General features: G+C 41.9%; 1 protein-coding gene across 6 annotated transcripts in view; it reads left to right on the top strand.

The window, feature by feature from the left end:
• LOC311063757 (unconventional myosin-VI-like) overlaps nucleotides 1-23,664 on the top strand; it is a 182,647-nt gene that overhangs the window by 108,389 nt on the left and 50,594 nt on the right. For all 6 annotated transcript variants that reach the window (XM_084083349.1, XM_084083348.1, XM_084083347.1 and 3 more), the window contains exons 16-23: nucleotides 126-253; nucleotides 654-749; nucleotides 2,546-2,716; nucleotides 15,640-15,678; nucleotides 16,162-16,255; nucleotides 18,589-18,719; nucleotides 19,693-19,770; nucleotides 21,356-21,485. In XM_084083349.1, coding sequence (XP_083939475.1) covers nucleotides 126-253; nucleotides 654-749; nucleotides 2,546-2,716; nucleotides 15,640-15,678; nucleotides 16,162-16,255; nucleotides 18,589-18,719; nucleotides 19,693-19,770; nucleotides 21,356-21,485 — 867 coding nt within the window. The remainder of the gene's footprint in view (nucleotides 1-125; nucleotides 254-653; nucleotides 750-2,545; nucleotides 2,717-15,639; nucleotides 15,679-16,161; nucleotides 16,256-18,588; nucleotides 18,720-19,692; nucleotides 19,771-21,355; nucleotides 21,486-23,664) is intronic.

The following is a 23,664-nucleotide window of genomic DNA, read 5'->3' as shown; positions in this document are numbered from 1 at the left end:
CTGACTCTCCTCCGGTTATTTAACTCGTTGTCTGTCTCCATCTTTCTTTTTCTCTGTCATCTTACCTGTCTCCCTCTCCTCTCCTCTCCTCTCCTCTCCTCTCCTCTCCTCTCCTCTCCCCTCAGACCTGGTGGAGTCCAAGATGGTGGGCATCCTGGACATTCTGGATGAAGAGAACCGCCTACCTCAGCCCAGTGACCAGCACTTTACCGATACGGTCCACAGCAAACACAAAAACCACTTCCGCCTCACTGTGAGTGTCCGTCAGAGACCCTGCATGTGTCAGAGGTTCCTCTCCTCTCACGCCCGTGTCTCACACAGAAAATAGCCGATCTGAAAGCTTGCGATGCAAAGAGCTGCGAGTGTTGTGAGTTCATTGATCGGCTATTTTATGTGCAAGGCACCACGTGCAAACAAGTATATTGATATTTGGGGGAGATTGATTGGGAAAACTGGCGGTTCGATACAAACCTGACGAACAAAGCAGTTATAGATATTCCAGAATTGTTTTGTCAGAATGATTATGATTATTAGTTTTGTTGTATTTTTATTCATAGAGTTCAAGAATATAATTGTAATAATAATTGTGTGTGTGTGTGTGTGTGTGTGTGTGTGTGTGTGTGTGTGTGTGTGTGTGTGCGTGCGCGCCTCAGATACCCAGGAAGTCAAAGTTGGCGGTCCACAGGAACGTCAGAGACGATGAAGGCTTCATCGTCAGACACTTTGCTGGAGCTGTTTGCTACGAGACGGTACTTTAAACACAAATCCTCTCCTCTGGGGGTGACTGGCACAAAACATTGTGGGGTCCCTGGCACGCATAAAGTTTAAGAACTACTGCTACAAAGAACACAGCTGGCCGTGTTCACGGGTGGGAAGCCGGGTGGGGATGGCAGTCTCTCTCGCTGCACTAGAGAGAGAGAGAGAGAGAGATTAGTTTGTTGTTGTATTCCACAGCAGTCATGTGGAATGGGTTTCCTGCAGGCATCAAGTCGCTATAGCTTTCAAGTCCTCCTTAAAGAGTTTCCTGAATACCAGTTGATCCTGATTTTAAATGTATTTATGGCAGTACTTGAGTCAAATATAGCTACTCTTGGTCAAATATTATTCAATCTTAAGTGAAAGTTGCTCTGTCAAAATATGTACTTACACTTCATACCTCATAACTCGGAGAGTTTACAAATGGAACCAAGTGGACCCGTAAGGGTCCATTTGTACACTATCAGAGTTACAGACCTTCAAAGGGTCCATTTGGTTCCTAACTTTGGTCCCACTCCCCCCTGAAAATCATGTTGTTTGATTGGTTAATGACTTTTTGAAGCTTACCCGTGATAATCCAGGTAGTTTCTTGCACTCTGCATATCTCCAAAGAATTAATATAGATTTTTAAAACTAAAACCTGGTCTTCAGACATGCATTCACGGAATACAGGTTGACGCAGGACGCAGGGCACGCAACTTGGCCCGGGGTGTGACGTCACATGCCAAACGCCAATCAGAAAGCCTCATTAAAGACAGGCATTGGTCAATGAGAAAGAATGCAAGAGGGTTGAGTTGATACAAAACAAGTGAACAGTTTAAAGGTTATCTTCGCCTCTTTCTCTTATGATTGTGATTATTACTATTATTATTATTATTCTTTACTATTTTCTTTATATCTATCATGTAAAGCCGCGACCACATTTGTGTAAAATGCTGATTCTGATGACAACTCTGAAAAACAATAAAAAACGCACAGGCCTGTGATACAGTCGTTCTGCCTGGAGCACAAGGAAGCACATGGTTATACTGTGTGTTATGTTACGAGGACAAGCTGTACCATAAACAACAGCTATCAGGCCTTGGAGAGACATCTTGGCTCTTACGTGTCGTCATGTATCACAGGGCACAGAGATGAACAACAAAAGATGAACAGCATAACGTGCTGAAAGTACATTATGTAATGAGGTTACATATAACCAATTATAATAACTGTAATATGAGTTCTTCCTTACACTAGAGGGACTGGGACCCCTGCTGCTGGTTGATTAAAAGTTATGATCAAAACACGGAGGCAATCTGGGGCAGCACTTCTGAGGAGGGGGAAGGGAGGTGGGCGGAGGGGTCCTTTTGTTTTGTTTTGTTTCTGTTTTGTAGGTTTGAGTGTACATATTTGGACTATAAAGGCAGCCTTGGTTGTGAATATAAAATAGCAGATCTACAAGCTCATAGCGCGGCACCGAGTGCCGCGCTATGAGCTTGTAGATCTGCTATTTTTGAAAAATCGTGAAAATGTGTTCAAATCTTTGAAAATATATTGTTTGAAAGCAAACATTTTTAACTCGAATCTTTACTTTTGGGGGTCCCTGGAACAAAACATTTTGAGATGGCGGTCCGGGGCCAAGTACATATCATTTTGGGGGAAAAATATTGAGCACCACTGATATAGAAATGTGTTTTTTTAAGAAAACTGTTGGGATTTAGGAGACATTTGTAGAATCGGCTTTGAATCGGATTCTATGTACGTAAAGTGCTATGAATAACGTTCTCTTATCATTCTCGTTCTCTAGATTAAGTTTGTGGAGAAGAACAACGACGCCCTTCACATGTCCCTGGAGTGCCTGATCAGTGAGTCCAAGGACCGCTTCGTGCGGGAGCTCTTTGAGAACCTCACCAACAGCCGGGACGGCAAGCAGAAGGCCGGGAAACTCAGCTTCATCAGCGTCGGAAACAAATTCAAGGTGAGTGGTAAAAAAAAGCTTCACACGAGCCGGGAGGTCGATAAGCCACGTAAAAGAGAAAAATTTTAAAAGTTTTTTTTTAAAAGTCTATACTGCTATTCATAGGGCTTCACATGTGTCATGTGTTTCGCTAGCCAATCACAGTCCTGAATTTGCAAAGTCAGCCAATCACATTACAGTTAGTGGTGATGACACTAGCTGTAATGTGATTGGCTGATATGAAAAAAAGTATCGATTTGCATTAACGATGGAAGGGTTAGGGGGTACACACATTTTTTGGTCGGTGTCCAAAACTCACTTATAGGGGGCGGCTACACCGCCCCAAAAAGTTTTTATTAGCAATCTCTTCCAAGTAAGTTTTATCACCTCACTACACTCCTTCATCATCAGCTTTTGTCTTTGTCGATTGAAGTGTCCTTTTCACACCGAATACAACACTTTTTTTTAAACAAAAATAAATATCACTTACACCCCCTTTTAACTCTACTGTTAAAATAAAAGCATACATGTCTTAAATGAAAGGTGGGGGAAAAAAAGTATACTACTCTGGTGTCTACAAAAATGGATAACCCCAGGAAGGTGACTTCATACTTGCCGTCAGAACCAGCACATGATAGCAGAGTGTAGCATGCAGACAAGAGAGGAAGCTATGATATGAATGGATTTAGTAGAAACATTAAAGTCTTTGTAAGGACCTTGTGCCTCACCCCGCCGGCCAGAGTGTTTACCGTGCGCACGTTGACCTAATTGTGATGCTGCTGCTGCAGCATCACAATTAGGTCAGAAGCCAGGGTGCCCTGGGTTCAGAATCAGAATCAGATCCGGTTTGTGACTTGTGCACATGATCGTGCACATGACTATCTTCCCTGTGTCTTCACTGTGCTGTCAACGAGGCAGCATTATCATGTGCATCACACTGCTCTATCATGTCCTCCAGAAATGCATGTCTTCAGGGGAGTGGGCTTTACTTCATGCTCACTCTGAGCTAGCACTATGGTTCACATTTTCACGTCAAGGACCCCCTAATTCATATGTATTTGGCCGTGGACCCCCATCTGAAATTATTTTGTGCCGGAGACCCCGAGAAGAGAAGATTTGTGTTTCAAGATTATTATTATTATTATTATTATTTTTAATAGCTGACCTTGTTGGATTGGCTATTTTTGAAAACCAAAGTGTATAATAGGGTTATAGTGGTTAAACCGATTGTGATGCGATATTAACAACATTTTCTGGGGGACCCACTGGAACCCCATCAAGGACCCCTTGGGTTCCCCAGACCCCACTTTGAGAAGCACTGGTCTATGGCAGGGGATTTTAAGCCACAGGCCGGATTGGGCAAAGTGCCGCTGCATGCAGGTGGGATCAGCTGTGCATGCACAAACGCTTGTGTGTCCTCCCACACCTTTCAGTTTGTTTCAACCTGCTCTCATGTGTCTCAGTCTCTGCTATAACTGCAAAGTTATAGCAGAGTTTCACTGTACATCCGACTTCTTCTTTGTTTCTTATGAAGAATACTAATTAGAAAGCATTGCTTTTATGACTGGTACAGTCGTAGGCTACATGCAAGTTGTGATGAGAGATTAAAAAAGAAACATTGCTGTTTTTTGGATAAGATTGTTTGGTAGCCCCTAGTCCATGAATTAACCATTTAGAATTGAACATTAGCAAACCCAAAACGTAGAATTGATTAAACAAATTGCTTTCAGTAATCAAACTTGGACAATGAACAAAGCATCTAATGTATAAGAAGTTGTCACATTTACAATAATAGAATGGTCAGGAAATGCCCATCTATCTCGATGTTATTTGAATTTTCATTATGCATTTTGGTGACGTGTGTGCATTGAACAGTGTCACATTTTTAAATTGCTGCCTCAAGCCACATCTGTTGGCTTTAACCAGCCTGTCAACGTCGGGTATCAGTTTTTGGGCAATTGTACAGTAATTGCCATAATGTCTTTTCTATGAAAGGCAACCCCCGAACCTGAAACATTTCAGAGCCTGTGAAGCTCTGTGATTGTTTTTGTTTACTTTTCCATAATAACCAAAACCACCCTGAAGGGCTAGGTATGTCATAAAAAAATACAAATAAACACTTGTAAAGTAAGCAAAAGTTGCTGCCATGTTCGCTATTTTAGAAAACTTTTGAAAGTTTAAGTTCTGATTTCTGGACCACTTCCTGAGCAGGGGCCCAAATTAGGTTCTAAAAACCTTTTATCAGAAACCAAGCTTGTAGCGTACGGAAACAAACCCTGAACCTGTGAAATACTTCACACGACATGGTTCACTTAGTTCCTGTAGTTGAAAAGGCCCAAGAGTGTCTGTGTGTGTCAGCTATGAGGGCAGTTTGAATGTGTTCATGTTCATTATGAAGAACACCTGCTGATATGTTGTACCAGAAATGCAAAGTCTTGTCATCTTGGGACACATCGGTGCCAGGTATTTAATGATGGGAGTCCAGACTCACACAGTCTCCAACGTATTTTTTCAAAGCCGAGTTACACTGAACATAATTTAGTTCTTCTACCCTCTCTGGAACTCTCTCCCTATGGAGATTTGCCAACCAGGTGCCAAAACCGACTCTTTTAAGTCTGCACTGAAGGAACACTTGTTCAGACAGGCTTTTTTGGCAGCTAGTTTGTTTACTTATTTGTTGATGTAAAACGTCTTTGGGTCTATTGAAAGGTGCTATATAAGTTGAAGTTGTTATCATTTTGTATTATTTGGAGTTGCTCCTGCACATTTGATGCACCGCAAACTTCGAGAAAAGAGCGACAATTCCTTCCTTCTTGAGCTGAGTGAAGTTTTGAGTGAGTGTTTTTGAAAGTCACAGCGTGATACTTTGTCCTTGTACCTGTCCATGTAGTTATTCCCATGAGCACAGGCTGCAAAGAGGGGAAACGAGCTGGTTTTCTCCAGGATAGTTGCATCTTCCACTGGCCTCATTTAATTTGAGAGAATGCTGTCGTAGTGTTCCATACGAACCTTGCATTATTATTAAGCACATTTAAGTAGGGCTGCCAGCAACTGTCTATTATTTTCTTTGCGATTATTCTATCGATTACTTTTTCGATTTATCAAATGATTGAGAAGCGTGGATTTTTGATATATCGTTGCTTTCGGGCAGATGTTTTTTTTTTCTGAAATGATGCCATACTTAATCATTCTACAGCGTCACACAACAGTATGACTTTTTGTTTTGCTTTTTTAAAATTTGTATCCTGAAAAGCATCAGTTTTGGACATGAGCATCTGTATTGTGGGGAAAGCTTTCACTGAAAATAGCAGATCGACAAGCTCCCAACATGTTGTGTTGTGAGCGCTTGTCAATTGGCTATTTTCAGCAAAAGCTTTCCCCACAATAACAGAAAACAGAAAAGACACTAGTATAGACCCTGAGGGACTCCGGCATAAGGTTTAAGTGGTTTATGTCGATTAGTTTGATTAACTGTTGCACCCCTATTATTAAGATAATTTAATAAACTTGGTGATCCAGAGAAAGTGCAAGATCATGAAGCCAGCCATTCCCTGTTGAATAGTCCAATTTCTGCACTTATTTGAAAAGAAATAGCAACGTTTCGAGCACAGCTCCTCTGCTCGACCAGCAGACTTCAGTGTGGGATGACCGTATCCAATATTACTTTCAGACAAAAGTGTCAGTGGTCCCTTGGCTTTAATAAAATCCCATTTTCAGGCTGTCTCGCTACAGAACAGTACGCCTATTCTTGGTGTGTAATATAATAATGGGAGTCCTGGTTTCTCTGTCTGAACTTTCTGTGTGAGTTTTGCCAACAACACCACTTGCCTTTTTTCTCCTGACCGTGGCCAGTGTGCCATCTGTTGTCAGGCTGGCAGCATGACTCCAGTTAGCCCCCCGGTGACGGTCAGTGGTGGAAAAACTTGTAAGTAAAAGTAGCAATATGAGAGAGTTGCTGATAAACTCTTAAGTACTACTTAAGTAACTGTCCTTACAGTTGTTACTTTTCAACACTGCCCCCATTCTGTCCAAGAAAATGTTGTTTGCCGTTGTGGTGATGCTCTTGGGCACCATCTCCAAGTCCTGTGATTGCTTTGTGTTTACTTTTCTATCTCCGCATTAAAGTTCTCAGCCGCCACGACTGAGAACTACATCAGTCTCTGTTAGTTGTGAGACTACAGTCTCACAACTGGCTCACAACATGTTGCGCTGCGACGTGTGAGCCTGTAGATCAGCTATTTTCGGATAGGGGGGGCTATTTTATAGGGGGGGGGGGGGGGGTCTCATTGCATGCTGTTTCATGCCGGACAATTTTTTTTGGTAAAATAATTTTAGTATGAGATTTTACTTTATGCATCAACACCTACATCAGAATCAGTTTTATTTGTCACATCACAGTTTTTTACACGTGTAAAGTGGGCGAAAATTATTTTTGTAGTGTTGTAGTGTTCTGTGAGAAGAGAGACGACGGAGGTAGAGTGTGAGCAAGGGGAAAGAAATAGAAAACAGGTTAAATAGAAACAAATAAAGATATAGCGTACGTAAAAGCAGCTAGATACATGACATTTAGAACATTAACACACATGTGTTTTGAAACCATTAGTATCATATGCAGGTGAAAAGCAATTAGCTGCAGGTGCAATGTTTCTCAAATCATGCCGGTGTTCATGCCTTATTCACCAGTCTGATGTTATCCGGGTAGAAAATGTTCAGAAATCTTACTTCCTTCACAGTTGTTGTGTTACCAATGATATCAATGAAGGCTCTGTTCCATTCTGGTCAAACAGAGTCAGGGTGCTGATATTGTGCATTTTGACTCACTGGAAACACTCTGCTACACCAGTGGGTCTCAAAGTGGTGGTCCAGGGACCCTCATGGTTCCTTGAGAGGGTTCCAAATGGCCCCTTAAAAGGTGTGTAACTCTGAGAGTGTACAAATGGAACCAAATGGACCCGCAAGGTTCCATTTGTGCGCGCCATGAACAAACATTCCCGATTGATCTGCATCATTCACGTCGGCGCTGTCATCACTAGAGAAGGCGGTAAATGACTGACTTCACTTTGTCACTGTGTGTTAAAAAAAATATGCAAGGCCCCTGATTATCTGTGCCACCGCCTGTCACTTCTCATGACACACCAGCTCAACCGTCATCAGCCATTCACGCTCCCATGAATTCCCAATTCCCCGAGTATGGCTGTGACTCAGCAGCTATTTTGTCGGCAGTAATATAGACTGGCTTTGACAGCCCCTTCATGAGCAGTGGTGGAAGAAATACGCTGATTAGCAATACCACAATGTAGAAATATTATTTTACAAGTAAAAATATTGTATTCAGAATTTTACTTGTGTGAGTAAAAGCAGGCCTGGAATTTCATCTTGTTAGGGGCAAGACCACTTGGCCTTTGGTGTCAATTGTTTGAGGGCACAAAGGCCAAATGCCAGGGCAGAACTATTAGTGAAATAAATGAATTATTGGTGTTTACAAAAAAATCTAATATTTGTACAAGCACCTAAGTCAAAAGTTCATACATGCTCTGCCCTGGACAAATGACGGTCACTGGACCCATTTGAAGATGGGGAGTGAAGGGGAGGTAAGATTCAGAATGTCCGTAAAAGACACAGGTGTTTAAAAACTGTACTGAGAAGAGAGAGGCAGAGTAGAAATCAGTATCATGAAGTGCAGGTGGGGCATCACAGCCACTGTGGCCTCGGGGCAGTGACGGCCATAGCCTTCATGGCCTCCATATAATTCCTGCCCTGACTAAAAGGGTAAAGGTATTGGCATCAAAATGTACTAACAGTACCACAATTAAAGCATTCTTTATGCAGAATGTTCCTTTTTCCTAAGTTTGTTTTCAAAGCTTTTCAAAATGTGTCAAAGTCTTGAATAGATGAAGTATAAAATAGGGCTTATTTTGTTAATGTATGTGTCGTGGTCATCTAAATCTAAAAGTACAACTTGTAACTACAGCTTTCCAATAATTATTGTGGAGTAAGAATTGAGAAAAGTACCTCAACATTGAGTAAAGAGTAAATGCATTTACATGTAGTTACTTTCCACCACTGCTCTCACATCCTTATTCTGCTCTGTCCAAGCTCCTCTAGCCAGAGTCAGGGGGAGTCTTGAAATTAAACCATTTGAGAAGCACTGCCCTAGTAAAAGGTTATTTGTAGTGGTCCCCCAGGCCACGTTACTTCTCTGCATTTGACCCGTCCTTTTAGTAGCAGGGGGCGCATGGGGACCAATAAGGGGTTCAGTGTCTTGCTCAGGGACACCTTGACACGATGCCTGGAGCAGGGGTGGGCAACTTTGATGATGGAGAGGGCCACTATATCTCCACACTCACTCCAGAGGGCCACATTGCATATAGGCTACTGTCGGGTATTTTAACTTTTTTTCGTAAATTAATGCCGTACTTCGCCATACTATGTCACACAAAAGTAGCAAAAATAGCCGATCTACAAGCTCAAAACGCGTTGCGTTGCGACGCGTTTTGAGCTTGGACTATTGAGCTTGGGCTATTTTTGAATTGGACTCCTGCAAAGTATTTTTTTAAATTTTCAAATGCATTTAGTTATCCTTATGTTAACTTTATGAACTTAACATAAAAAAGACAATGGAATTGTAATACTAGTCATTAAGCTACTAATATAGACTGAAGGAGATGGCCTATGGCAATGATTCTCAACCTTTTAAATTTTAAGTAATTTCAGTTAGATATGCATTATGCCACAGACCCCCATTTTGTAATGATTTGTCAAATCTGTCAAATCCTCAGTGTAGGACCACCATGTGGGATCACAATGGGAACAAAGCCCTAAGTGCTTTTTGTGTTATCCCTTTAGCATTGCTTGTGTAATTGTACTTGCTTTACTCATTGCAATTTGTTAATAAAGTATTCAATCAGTCAATGAATTGAACTTGCCTTGACACCTGGGTGTCCCTGGACCCCACGTTGAGAACCAGTTGCCTGTGGCCTTCATCAGGGTCGCTTTCCAAATTAAATCGTTAGAATCCCTCCTTCAGTTCTTTCTCAGAATAGTCAAAATACCACATTTTCATCACCTGAAAATTTCATCACTCTTCTTATTCCCTATCGGAGCCAACTCCAGATACATATCTTCATAGCTTGCAGACAGATGGGAAATTAATACATAAGAGTTCACGGGAACATCGGCGTACAAATCAGTTAGTGCTTTTTTACCCTTAATGTGATGTGAGTCATACGCGTGAAGCCTCATCCATCCTGTCCCAGAGTCTCAGTCCATTTACCTCAATTCAGCATATTTATGCTTAACCCATTGATACCTGGAACGCATCTGTGTCACTTTAGATGTCTTTGGCTATTCAAAAATAGCAGATATACAAGCTCATAGCGCGGCACCGAGTGCCGCGCTATGAGCTTGTAGATCTGCTATTTTTGCAAAATTGCGATTTTTTTTTTAAAAATATTTTTTCCCGAAAAATTGTTAGGATTTCGTTTTTTTTTAGACGCGGCCTCAGGTCTTAATGGGTTAATGGGACTTGAAAGTGTGAAGCATTACCAAGCCTTACCGTCGAGCCACAATCCCTTCAGGGCAGCAGCACTGCCTGGCTGGAAGAGAAGCTTCTCTGTAGGGGTGTGTGCAACTGTTCGTGTCAGATCCTGTGTCTAGGCGAGACATGACCTTTGACACGATCTAAATAGACGTGCGGGGAGACAAAATACAACCACCCCATTTTTATAAGTTATATTGTACTAGACCATACCCGTCGGGGGATATGAGCACCCAAAGTGCGTCATGGTCCGCTTGTTGTTTCACGGATGTGGTAACAACAGCGCTTGTTTCACGCACATGATTTGGCAACCCGAGAGCCAGCGAACACAAAAACGCTAATAAAACAACTGACATTTGGGGAAAGACGGGCTTCGGTGTTCCGTGCACATGGTAATGGTCAATGGCTGTGTGCAAATGCAGATCAATTGCTCCAGCCACTGAGGCTCATTGATTGGCCGACCTGACCTTTCAGCTTCTTCGTTCGGCCGAGCTTTGTGTCAAGTTTCTGCTGCTGAGCCTACAGTACATCGTCGGCACGACGTCAGCAGTGCCTGACGACACCACGTGTCCCCGTATCTCCATATTTAGTCGATAGGCCTCATGGTAGTTGGATACCGCTCTGGGCACGCTGTCGACGGGTACAACCGATATTGCATAAACTAGTGGGGAATACATTCCCAGCTTGCATCGTTCCCGACACGCGTGGCCCCGAGTAGACTTAACCCATTAAGTCCTGGAACTGTGTCATTTTTAGATTTGAGCTAAAAAGCATTATTTTACACTTTGGCTACTCAAAAATAGCAGATATACAAGCTCGTAGCGTGGCACCGCGCTACGAGCTTGTAGATCTGCTATTTTTGAAAATTTGTGAAAATTTGTGCAAATCTTTGAATATATATATATTTTTAAAGCGAACATTTTTAACTCAAATCTTTACTTCTGGGGGTCTCTGGAACAAAATATTTTGATGGGGATTTGCGGCCAAATACGTATAATTTTGGGGGTCCTTGACATGAAAAAGATTGAGCACCGCTGATATAGAAACGTACGTTTTTCAGAAAACTGTTGGGATTTAGGAGACATGTAGAATCGGCTTCAGGTCTCAATGGGTTAATCTGCACAACTCATTTCAGCCATGAAATTACTGTCCGTCTGAACTCAGAGGTTTGGAACCCAGCACCTGACCTGTCTGTCCCAGAATGCATTAGTGAGTCAAATGGCTAGCGCTGGTATAATGGGTTTAAGCCTCCTGAAAAGCAGCGTGGGATGATTGCATTGTGCCTGAGCCCGGTGCGACCTCCCTCAGAGCTTTGCCTATTGCCTGTCTCAACAAAGAAACGCTCACTTTTATGGAAGCCAAAAGGATATGATGCGGTGCAATGAGCATTTTCCTGCCCCGTTTATGTTAGCCAGCTCGCACCGTGCCCGTGGGGATTATGTAATACCTCTTTCTCCTAGTTTTTACTTCACCTCCTTCAGTGCACTTGTCCTCTTTTCCTGCTTGCACTCCTTCTGTCTCTGAGCATTTAACCACTATAAAAATAAGTATTTAAAATAAAGCTTAAAGCTAGGGTAAGTGATATTTTTTGGTTAAAACAAAAAGTTATTTTGTTAAAAGGTTAAAATACTGATTGTAATCATTGATATAGAGTGTTTTTTCATTAACAGATGTCTCCCTGTCTCTCCAGCTCTTTAATAAACAGAAAATACATTTTTCGGTAGGTGTCAAAATCTCAGCCAATCAGGAGAAAGTACCCATTTTTAAGCTTAATTTGTATAGTGTTCCAGTTCCAATTTTGTCTGCTCATTTCTTAGTGTCATCAATTCCAATTTCACTTGTTTAATCTGTATCCTGGATAAGATTGGAAATGAAACTGAAACGAAAATGCATTTTCTGTTTAATAAAGAGGTGGAGAGACAAGGAGACTCCTTTTACTGAACAAACACTCTATAGCAATGAGTACTATCAGAATATAGAGCTATTTAACACTTATTTTAACCAAAGCAAATCGCTTACCCTACCTTTAAGTCTTAAACCCTATTGTATGATGTTGTTAGCTTGAAAATAAATAGTCAGTCTGTAAGCTCAAAAAACGTCACCTTGTGAACTTGAAGCTATTTTTGAAAATAAGTTTGAAAACAGTTGGCTATAAAAAATGACCTGCCCAAAATAGAGAGTCAGGTTGAAAGTGGTTAAAGGTTACTGTTACTCCATTACACAAATGTAGCCATTGAAATAAGTGTGCAGAATGGGTGCAGCAGAGTGTAGATGCAAGGTAAATGCATGTACAGGACTTCTATACTGACAATAGACCCCTTATCAGACAACGTCGCACTGATAAACCAGTATGCACGCGCAGGCCGACACTAAAAGCACCCGACCGTTCATAAGATGCAATGGGAAAGTGCTCACAGCGCTCACGCTCTTGGAATATATAATCCTTGGTTTCTGTTGCGGGTAAACAAAACAATAATAGCAATTCTCAAAGCAGTTGTCCTCCAAACCCCACCTCCAGTCGCTGTCATTAGAACGGAGGGAGCGAACCCTTTTCTTTATTCCATTGTATTTTTATTGAATTTTTGTATTGTCTTTTGAAAGGAAAATATGACAGCAATAACAATATGGGGGGGGGGGGGGGTGGGGGGGGCAAGGGAGAAAAAGAAAAAAATGTCTAACTGCCAACTTGTCAAAATGTCAACTCTACGTGGTACTAATAAAGATATTTATAAAAAAAGAACGGAGGGAGTGCTCCTCAGCCTAATTTATACTCCGTCGTAGGATCACTGTTGTACGCAGAGAACGACAGTGAATAGCAGACCTCCAAGCTCACAATGGTCGCATCTGCGACGCGTGTGAGCTTGTATGTCAGCTATTCTCGTCACGCATCACCGTTGCACGATGAAGTACGGACCTATATGTCTCGCTAGGGAGCGCCTCGCCAGCCAAAACACAGAGGAGGGTTGAATGAACAGAAAAAGAACCCCCAAATTAATGTGTATGTATTTGGCCGCAGACCCCCATCTGAAAAGATTTTGTGTCAGGGACCCCGCAAAAGAGAAGATTTGTGCTTTTAAAAAAATCGAAATTATCCAAAATCTTTAACATATTTTTAAAATAATTTTCTATAATAGCTGATCCAAAAGCTCACAGCGTTGTGAGGCTATTTTTAGCCTAAGTATAAAACAGGCTTAAAGTGGTTACACTGGGGACCCCCTGGGACCCCACTTTGAGAACAACTGCTCTGGATGACTACTTGAAGGAGTGCTACCACTGCACATATCACAACATGCTGAATTAGTTTTAAGAAATACATTTCGATTTAGCAGCCATCGTTACACACACACACACACACACACACACACACACACGTTAAACAATATAACTTCAATTCTGCATCATCAACCTTAGGCGGAGTGAATAACAAGGTTAATGTCAGTAGCACTAAATAATAAGCCTTCCTGCGTCACCTATTGTTACTTTCAGGCAGAAACCTTGTACCTCCATAGTTCAACTTTTGTATGTAGCCTTACCCTAACCCTAACCCTAACCCTATCCCTATTGCATCATACAAGAGTGGCGAACAAAAGTAGTGAAAATAGCCTGTCTACAAGCTCACAACGCCTCGCGATTTGTAAGCTATTTTCACTATTTTTTAAATGTTCTTAAAATAATAATTTAATAAATGGAACGGTTTTGGACATGCAAGGTTTCCACCCGACAGCAACGCTATTCACGCTTCATCAATAATAAAGGAGTGCCATTAAAAGACTGCAAGACATTTTTCCATTTTCTTTGGATAATTATGTGTAATTCATTCCCTATTTGCCCATATTCTGTACCTCCATTGAAATGAAGAGAGCAGATAATGACAACCTTTCACTCTAAGTTATAATTAGACCTGAGAATCATTTCCATTTGGAGTGCCAGAAGGGTTTGCAAAACTGTGCTAATATGAACTGTTGCACTTCATTTACTGCCATTTAGAACTCCAAACATTTTAACCCCTTAAGTCTTGTATACTTTGTTGTATGAGTATGACCAATAACGAAAATAGGCGTTCCAAAAGCTCAGATGGTGTTGCAAACTTGCTGATTGGCTATTTTGAACACCAGTGTGAAAGCGATAGAACACACTAAGCACTTTTTTTGTCACAGGTCTGCATGGAGTCTAATATGCTTGTTAATGCATATTGTCCATATGTACATGAGCAAGCCAAACAAATGCTAATAATTATGGCTTCTGGAGGTTATTGTTGACTATTAGTTTAAAACAAATACATTGTTAATGCATATTATGCAATTTTATAAAGGCTTGCCGTTGCGAAAGCTGTCCAGATACCGGGAGGGATTCTGTATTAATGCATATTCCACAAATTTCTCCAAGACTTTGCAGTGTAACAGATAATAATCAGGAGATTCTGTGCAACTTGAACTCGAGGCACCTTAATGCTAAGAAATAATAAGCTACTATTTGGCTGGTGGAAAATATATAGCATGTATTGCAGTTTTATAAACACTCAGACTGTGCTGGAACTTATAAGTGACCCATAAGTGACATACCTGTCCTGGAGGCCATGTCAGTTCTCATTATCTACTTTACCACTGCATAGTCTTTAACTGCTCAACTTTTTTCAGGCCAAGGACCTGCATTTCCCAGGGGCAAATAAAAAAAAATGCCTCTGGTGAGAAACCCGCCCCATATTTGCATACTGGGCCCTGATTGGTCCCTCACAACTTCGGAGGGAGAGAAATCTAATCTCTATTGAGAGGGGCCAGACCTAATCTGCCACGGGCAATTTATCTTTTCAATGGCAGATTCGTCTGGAACCAGGCTAGCACTCCTCAAATGCAGGGGGAATGCCCAACATAATCATCAGCGCATTTCTTCTTCAATATCATGTTTTCGTTCTTATTCGGCTGCAAATTTTATTTTATTTCCTCAGTGTTATGTAAAGCACCTTGTTTTGATGAGTGTTTATCAATAGTTATTATTATTATTACTATTATTATTATTATTATTATTATTATTATTATTAATATTACTATTATTGTTATTTACTAACTGCCTTTCCGCAGAGCTACAGTACAGTATTACAATGACATGGAAACATGATATTATTACAGTGGTATATTTGATAATTCGTGGCAGATTGAATGGTCTGTTTCCTGGAACTGATTAAACTAAACGGAACACAGTGCTTGAGCGTCTTGCTGTTCACTCATTCTAACTCACTATGGAAAAGACCATCAACTGTATATCTAATTTATTTAAATGTGTTCTCATCCCATCCACAGATATCGCCATTTGCCTATGTTAGCAGCGTGTATTACATTAAGATCAGTCCTCGCATCTCTGTAAGAAAAAAAGATGTCTAACCTTTTCCCTGTTTTCATTTTCCGTGCAGACCCAACTGAACATTCTGCTGGACAAACTTCGCAGCACGGTCAGTATGTCCTCTCTGTGTCTTTTAGCTTTGACTGCTTCATCCTGCCCTCTATTCCTGACATACTAATCTACTTCTGTACTTACCCTACTGACTACTGTCTCAACCAGTGGTCCGTGGGCCACTAGCGGTCCATGGCATAATTACAGGCGGTCAATGGGACAATAGTCTACGTACAGTATTATGTTATATCTATAATGATGCACCTACAGTCTCTATTTTTGAAGTTGGTTGCATTTCTGTGAATCGCTTTCTACTGGGTTGTTACAACCTTTATTGTAAGGCTCATCGGGGCTCATCGGGCCCCAGAAGTAACTTTGTCCACAACTCAGATCCAGAGTACATGAACCATACAACTGAAACCTCCTTTGGGTCTCTGTCTCGGTCTCTGTCTCTGTCTCTGTCTCTGTCTCTGTCTCTCTCTCGACTTTTCTCACTGTCGTCATCCTTTCGTTGTCTTCTTTTCCCGTTCCTTCCTTGCAGGGTTCCAGTTTTATCCGTTGTATCAAGCCCAACTTGAAGATGGTGAGCCACCAGTTCGAAGGCGGTCAGATTCTTTCTCAGCTGCAGTGCTCAGGTCAGTGGGACACAGCATTCACTGGGAACACTTTCCAAGCGGATTAAAGTGATATGAAATGGCACGTGCAGAAATAATGGTTTGATATCATACTGTATGAATAGGGATGCAGTGTACTGTAGGTTGCATATGTACATCCAACAGGTTTAGTCGCAACAACATGAAACGGTTTGACCAAGTTAAACTAGTCTGGGGTGCCATCCAGGCATTTCACCTGACAGTGTTTAGTCAAAGCCTACATAAGGATGCGCATGGTCTTTGTACCACCACAATATTAACCACACATCCTAGTAAGTAACACTCAACACACAATAACACACAATAGTTGCACAGAAACAGATACTTTGTGTATATTGAGACCCATGATGCAGTAACACAATTTGAACACGGTTCACTCCAGTTCAGTCCAAGCCTAATAACTATCACATTTGGTTGTCCTTGAAATTCAAAAGGTTGAGAATCCCTGGCATATAGAGGGGACAAAGGAAGGACGGACCCCCGCGAGACCCCGGTCATCTGAAATATAAAGGGTTCATGCGGTAGAGGGAAAAAAATATGTTTTTCAGAGTTGCAGGCAGGATGCTTCTTTCCAGGCAGATAAGTAGATTTATGGCCAGCTCAGCGGCTGTGAGATCACATTGAGAAGAGTGAGAAATTGCAGCGGTCCCCGGTGGAGAGGGCTGACTCACCATCCTGAAGATTAGCACCACGGCTAAATAATACTGTTTGTGAGTGAAGAAGCCTCCCACGCTCTCCCAGGTAGAGAAACCATTTGACTGGTATAATGACTCAGGCTGCCGCAGGTTCAAATCCGGCATGAAAGCGGGTTGAAGCGCCCGCTATCGATAAGAGAGGGCGGTGTGTGTGTGAGTGTGTGGGGGTGTGGAGAGCTTCCTCGGGCTTCCTAGGTCTGTGACCGAAACGTTGTGTATTTAATAAGTCTTCTTTATTGTCTTCTTTATTGAGCAAATGAATACGGTGTGCGCGGGTGTCTATTCTTTTAGACACCTGGTTCAGGTGTATGTACAGTTTACTGTACATAATGTGTAAGATTTATGAACCCTGGGGATTTTACTGTGTTGTCTTCAGTATCAAAGCAGCACACTAAGCACTGGCAGGGCCTTGTCACTGAAGCATTTTATTTATTTATTTTCTCGGACCACTTCTTCACCAGCGTGACCTCTGTCACCTCACTGTCTCCACCAGACCAGCCACTTCCTCTCTTTGTCCTAGACTGTCCTACTAATTCCTGTGAGTCACTGCAACCTCTGCTGCTCAGCATCGTCTTCTTTATAACTTTTCTTCTTGCTCTGAGGCAAGAAGTAAATAATAAAAAAAAATGTTCCATCGTCCTCGGAGGTTCATAAAATCTTCTTTGCTCTCGTCCACGACAAACTCTTCAACTCATACAAAAATCATTTGTACACTGTTGGAGTTAAATATTGATAAATTGATACCGTGCGATGCGAATGTGCAAACCGTCGAAACCGGTGTTTCACGCGGTGTGTGCCTGTCTGCCTGAGGATACTGTGACTGCCTGTTAAGATTACACTGAAATACAGTATCAATGTGATAGACTAATACTGAGTGTACTATGACTAGAGTGATATGTATAGGCTGCGTTGTTTCCTCGACCGTCCAAATTGCACTGAATATGAGATCCTGTTCCTATGTACTTCTATCATTACACGATACGTGGTAATACTGTACGTCCCTGAACCAATGTCAAGGAGACAGCAGCTTCCTCCATAGTTATGCTGCGTTTACATTAGCAGCGAACCAAACGACCAAGTGCGGTCAACTACACTGTCACCATTAAAGTGTTGCGCAACTGCAGTAGTTTGTTGACACCGTCACGCATGTGTCCGTGTGTGGGAGCGAAGATTGAGGAAAACACAATGGAAAATAGAAAGGCTTGGGTTAAAAAAACAGAACTGAATTAGTTTTACGGGATCAAAGGTAAGTCACGCACATCTGACCTCCAAAGTGAACTGAGATCAAAGAGGAGTAGAGCCGCACACTACTATAGCTCCCTTTTGAAAAAAATGTATTACTGAATCAACAAAGGATGAGGTTTCAGACAGACTCTGAAGAAGAATACACACTTCTCTATGACCTCTTGCACACCTACTCCGAAATTGCCGTTTGAGTGGCTGCGACCGCGTGTGATGTTTTTCGAACGAAACCAGTTCGATTCCAGCATTTTTTCGAAGGCGTAAAAACATTTGATTGACCAATGCAACTAAAAAGCATGAGACTCTGTGTGGAAAGGCCTTTATTATATGTGCACCACTTAATTTATTTCTTGTATTGTCCCTCTTCCCCTCCCGTAGGCATGGTGTCGGTGCTGGACCTGATGCAGGGCGGCTTCCCCTCCCGAGCGCCATTCCACGAGCTGTACAAGATGTACCAGCAGTACATGCCTCCCAAACTGTGCCGCCTCGACCCCAGACTCTTCTGCAAGGTCGCTCTGCCGTTCAAATCTTCCTACATCTGAGCTATTATTATTATTACTACAGTGTCACACAAAAGTAGCAAAAATAGCTGAACTACAAGTGAGCTTGTAGATCGGTTATTTTTTCATTTAAAAAAAGGTTCAACCTTTAACCCATTGAGACCTGAAGCCGATTCTACACGTCTCCTAAATCCCAACAGTATTCTGAAAAACGTATGTTTCTATGTCAGTGGTGCTCAATCTTTTTCATGTCAAGGACCCCCACAATTATATGTATTTGGCCACAGACACCCATCAAAATATTTTGTTCCAGGGACCCCCCAGAAGCAAATATTTGAGTTAAAAATGTTCGTTTTAAAAATATATATATTCAAAGATTTGCACACATTTTTACGAATTTTCAAAAATAGCAGATCTACAAGCTCGTAGCGCGGCACTCGGTGCCGCGCTATGAGCTTGTATATCTGCTATTTTTGAATAGCCCAAAGTGTAAAATAATGCTTTTTAGCTAAAATCTAAAAATGACACAGTTCCAGGTCTTACTGGGTTAAGAGATTAGTGGGAGACATACACTCTTCCTTAAGAACATCTGCAACCAGAGTCTTGAACTCCCTAAGTGGCATCTAACAGGAGAACCATTGTACGGCGTTCTTACATGGTCAAAATGTTAATAAAGCTGCGTTAATGAAGCAATATGGGTTAGTGGATTTCAATGTACGTAAATTTCAATCAGTTTACCATGCCAGACAATTCTAATATAGGAATTCAATCAATTTGTTATTTCAGTGGCTCTTCTGAGATGAATTTAAGTAGTTTTGAAAAACGAATGCAATATCACTTTGAGTGAAATTGATCATTTAACCTGAAAACAACTTCAAAAAGTAAACAGAGCAAAAACATCTTTACGATTCAGATTCAGTTGCTTTTCAACGCTACATTTGGGGTCTTTACAGATGATGTTGTGCTCTCTGTGTACTTTCAGGCTCTTTTCAAAGCACTGGGCCTGAATGAGAATGACTACAAGTTTGGCCTGACCAGAGTGTTTTTCCGACCGGGGAAGGTGAGATGCATTTGTTTTCCCTCTCACACACACTAAGGGTTCATATAGACATCGTCCCCTGTGGACGCAGTCGGTCGAATTGAGCGCGGAAAGCTCATTGGTCATGAGCTTGGCTCTCAAATGAAAGGCGAGGCCAAGCACAGGCCTGACATATGGGTATTCATTTCTAGCCCCCAAAAAAAAGATGAATTATTCAGGAATGTTTGATTTAGACGTGAAAGGAGAGACAAGTAAGCGCACATGGATATACACACGTGTGTATATCAATGTTCTTATGTGTCTGCACACACACACACACACACAATATAGACACATACGCACATACTGTATGGATACACATGCATGCCGACGCACACATTGTGTGTGCGTGTGTGTGTGTGTGTGTGTGTGTGTGTGTGTGTGTGTGTGTGCACGCGTGTGCACGCGTGTGCGTGTGTGTGTTTGGTACGGAGGGACATAAGCACCTGATGAAGTGTGATTCATCGCTGTAGTCAGCTGTGAATAAATTAATACCTATTCCTCTGTTGAGAAAACGTGTTACTTGTGCTACAAGCAGTGTCTCTAAGCTATTTCAGTCTGGGCTCTGAAGTCCCGGAGGAAGACTCAGATATCTGATGTCTCTTGTAAAAAGGGGAAGGTGCCCTCTAAAGCATGCCCGGCTCAAATTGGATTATTGCAAGCGATTCAGAGTGTTTGTTTCATGCGTGCAACTATCAATTATCTTCTTAGCAATTGTTCTATTGATACGTTTTTTTCATTAATCGAATAATCAAGATGCTTTTGTCTAATTTATATTTTATAACCAATTCATTTGATTAGGTCGATTAACTGTTTCACCCGTAGTGGTATCATATTGGAGTGATCCAATCGCTCACTTAACCATGGTTACATATGTAACCTTTGTTGTGGCATACGAGTAATTCAAAACGTTTACAAAGGTACGCACATACAGTCTGCGTTAAATTCCCAGGTGCTGGACAGAAGAACATGCCAAAATAGAAAAATGAAGTTCACACACTGGATCATGCTCTTATTGATAATTGAATGTGTTGTATTAGCAGCACCGAGGTGATGTCTGGAGGGTAGAGTTGAGGTAGAGTTGGTGGAATTTGGTAGGAACCATTGAACCTTCTTCTAGGAATGAAGTGTCATTTGGCAGGAAGATAACTAGTTGAGCCCATGGATTGTTTTGGTAATGTACAATACAAATGTTTATTATTTAATACTTTTGTCATTTGACGACTACTATTGTTGAATGCTGTATCATGGAACGAATATGCAAATATGCAAATGTGTTGTATTAAAGATCTGATTAGTTGTTGTTTTTTTTGTCAAAAAAAATAAAAAAAGTGAACTAAGTAATCAATCAAAAAATCTTGCTGTGTTTAACCCCTGCACTCTCTGGTCTCCCGACTGTACAGTTTGCAGAGTTTAACCACTCTCTGGTCTTGTGGGTGTACAGTTTGCAGAGTTTAACCACTCTCTGGTCTCGTGGGTGTGCAGTTTGCAGAGTTTAACCACTCTCTGGTCTTGTGGGTGTACAGTTTGCAGAGTATAACCACTCTCTGGTCTCGTGGCTGTACAGTTTGCAGAGTTTGACTCGATAATGAAGTCAGATCCTGACCACCTGGCTGAGCTGGTGAAGAAGGTCAACAAGTGGCTCATCCACAGCCGATGGAAGAAGGTGCAGTGGTGTTCCCTGTCCGTCATCAAACGTACGTATCATCGGCTCTACCAAATGCTTTTTCTTGTTGTTTTTTTTTATTCCAAAATATGAATTAAAGGCAAGTGAAAGGTTTAACACATTTCAGTTAGAATAATACCAGTCATGATTTTGTTTTTTCATTATTGTTTTTAAGTGCAAGACTTAACCACATTACACCTTGCATATTATATGCTATATCATACTATAATTCTAGTAACCTCTGTCTGTAGTGGGTCCGTCTGTAGTGGGAGTAGGTGAAGCTACCCGGTTCTCCTCAGTGGCTGGACCAATTGCTCTGATTTTGCACACAGCCATTGACCATTACCATCTGAACTTAACTGTGAAGCCCGTTTTTCAATTTCATCAAATCTCAGCTTCTTAATCGCATTTATGTGTAAAACACTGTCGCCATGGTTACGGGGCTGCCCAGCTATGGGACGAACTGCCTCCCGGGTTGCCAGATCATGTGCGCATATCCCCCCGCGGATGCGTCGACCGGGTATGGTCTAGTCTTTCAAATTTTAGCAATTATTTCCAAAATAGTGAAAATAGCCACATATATCGCACAATGGTCATGTGACACCGTTGTGCTATTTTTTCCCCTACATTTGGACTACAATGACATGTCCAAAATAGGATCGATTATTAATGGATTATGTTATGAAATGATTAGTTATCGATATATTTTTTTTGATCAATCAAATCAATTAGTTTGATTAACTGTTACACACACACTTACACTGATCAAAATACTTCCTGCTGCTTAAAGTGAGGTTAGACAACACACTCCATATTTGGCCGTAGCTTTCATTGGGAACTCCATATATGGCTATGTCTGAGGCATAGTGACATGAGCGCGATGACGTGGTCCGCCGGCCGGTCCTCCCATTAGTCAAGTTTAATATAGGATTAGTGAGATCACTACGAAACGGCTTCACAGATTGTTCAGACCGTCCATGACGTTTGTGCCACTGTACCAATATAAGTGTCGGATCCCGGTCATTTACAGATAGACGTTCAATTCATAAAGTTTCTTACAAGCCTGTGTTGGTGAATTCAATGGCTCACTACACTGTGCACCTCAAAGGTGCACCAAGATACTCGTGTTATTCTGCCCTTGCCGTGGGACACAAGGTGTACTCCTTTGGAGGGCTTGGTAACGATGGCATTCGTCGGATTTGTGTGCATGTCTTCAACACAGTGTCTTTACGCTGGAGGAAATTGTCCCCGGTGACAGCTGGAGGACAAGGTCCCCCTGAGGATAATGGCCTCTATGGCTTCAGAGCTGTGCTGATAGAAGATTTTATCTACACCTTCCATCTGTACATCAGGGATACCGTGCTTTATTCATTTGAGATTGACACCCACAGATGGTTCAGGCCGAAGGTTTCTGGGACTCTTCCAGAGGTGAACCCCAACGCCTCAGCCTTTGTTTTGGGGAAGGTCATCTATATCTATGGAGCTGGATGCTACCGAACTGGAATCTTGACTAATGACATCTACAAGTTGGACACGGCATCAATGGTCTGGTCTTTCATTAACACCAGAGGCACTCCGCCGCCTGCGTCATTATGTCACTCTGCCACTATGATCGGGACAAAGATGTTTGTATGTGGAGGCTACGACATCTACGAAGATAGGTATTATGAAGATAACATCAGTGTGTTTGACACAGAGACCAGCTTCTGGCTAAGCACACGTGCACAGCGTCCAGAAGGGGAAGGGGACTGGTGTCATTCAGCCTTTGCCTACAATGGAGAGCTGTACGTATTTTGCTACGCTGAGAACCGGATCCCCAATCATATGTGGAAATTCAATCCAGAGACCTTCTCCTGGAAGAAGGTCGAGCCTTTTGGGAGTGGCTCCCAAACGTATTGGCGGTGCTGTTGCATGGTGGGAGATCGTGTCATCCTTTTTGGAGGATATGGCCGCCTATCCGATGATCTATGCATCTTAGACTTAAGTCCGAGTCTGAAGACGCTAAGCAAGCTAGCAGTCATTCATCACGGTCTGGAGCAGTCTGAACTCCCACACGACATCAGGTGGGAACTGGCAGCCATGACTACATGACAACAGCATCCAAAAACAATAGTCCACAAAACAAAACACAAAAAAACAGTGAACCCACTGAAACTAGAACCAGGAGTCCCTTCTATGACGAAAGGGGGACAGACCTTTTTTTTTTTGGC

Source organism: Gymnoscopelus microlampas (genome assembly GCF_963454915.1).
Source record: "Gymnoscopelus microlampas genome assembly, chromosome: 16".
Lineage (NCBI taxonomy): Eukaryota > Metazoa > Chordata > Actinopteri > Myctophiformes > Myctophidae > Gymnoscopelus > Gymnoscopelus microlampas.
This window is presented reverse-complemented; position numbering and strand designations above follow the sequence as displayed.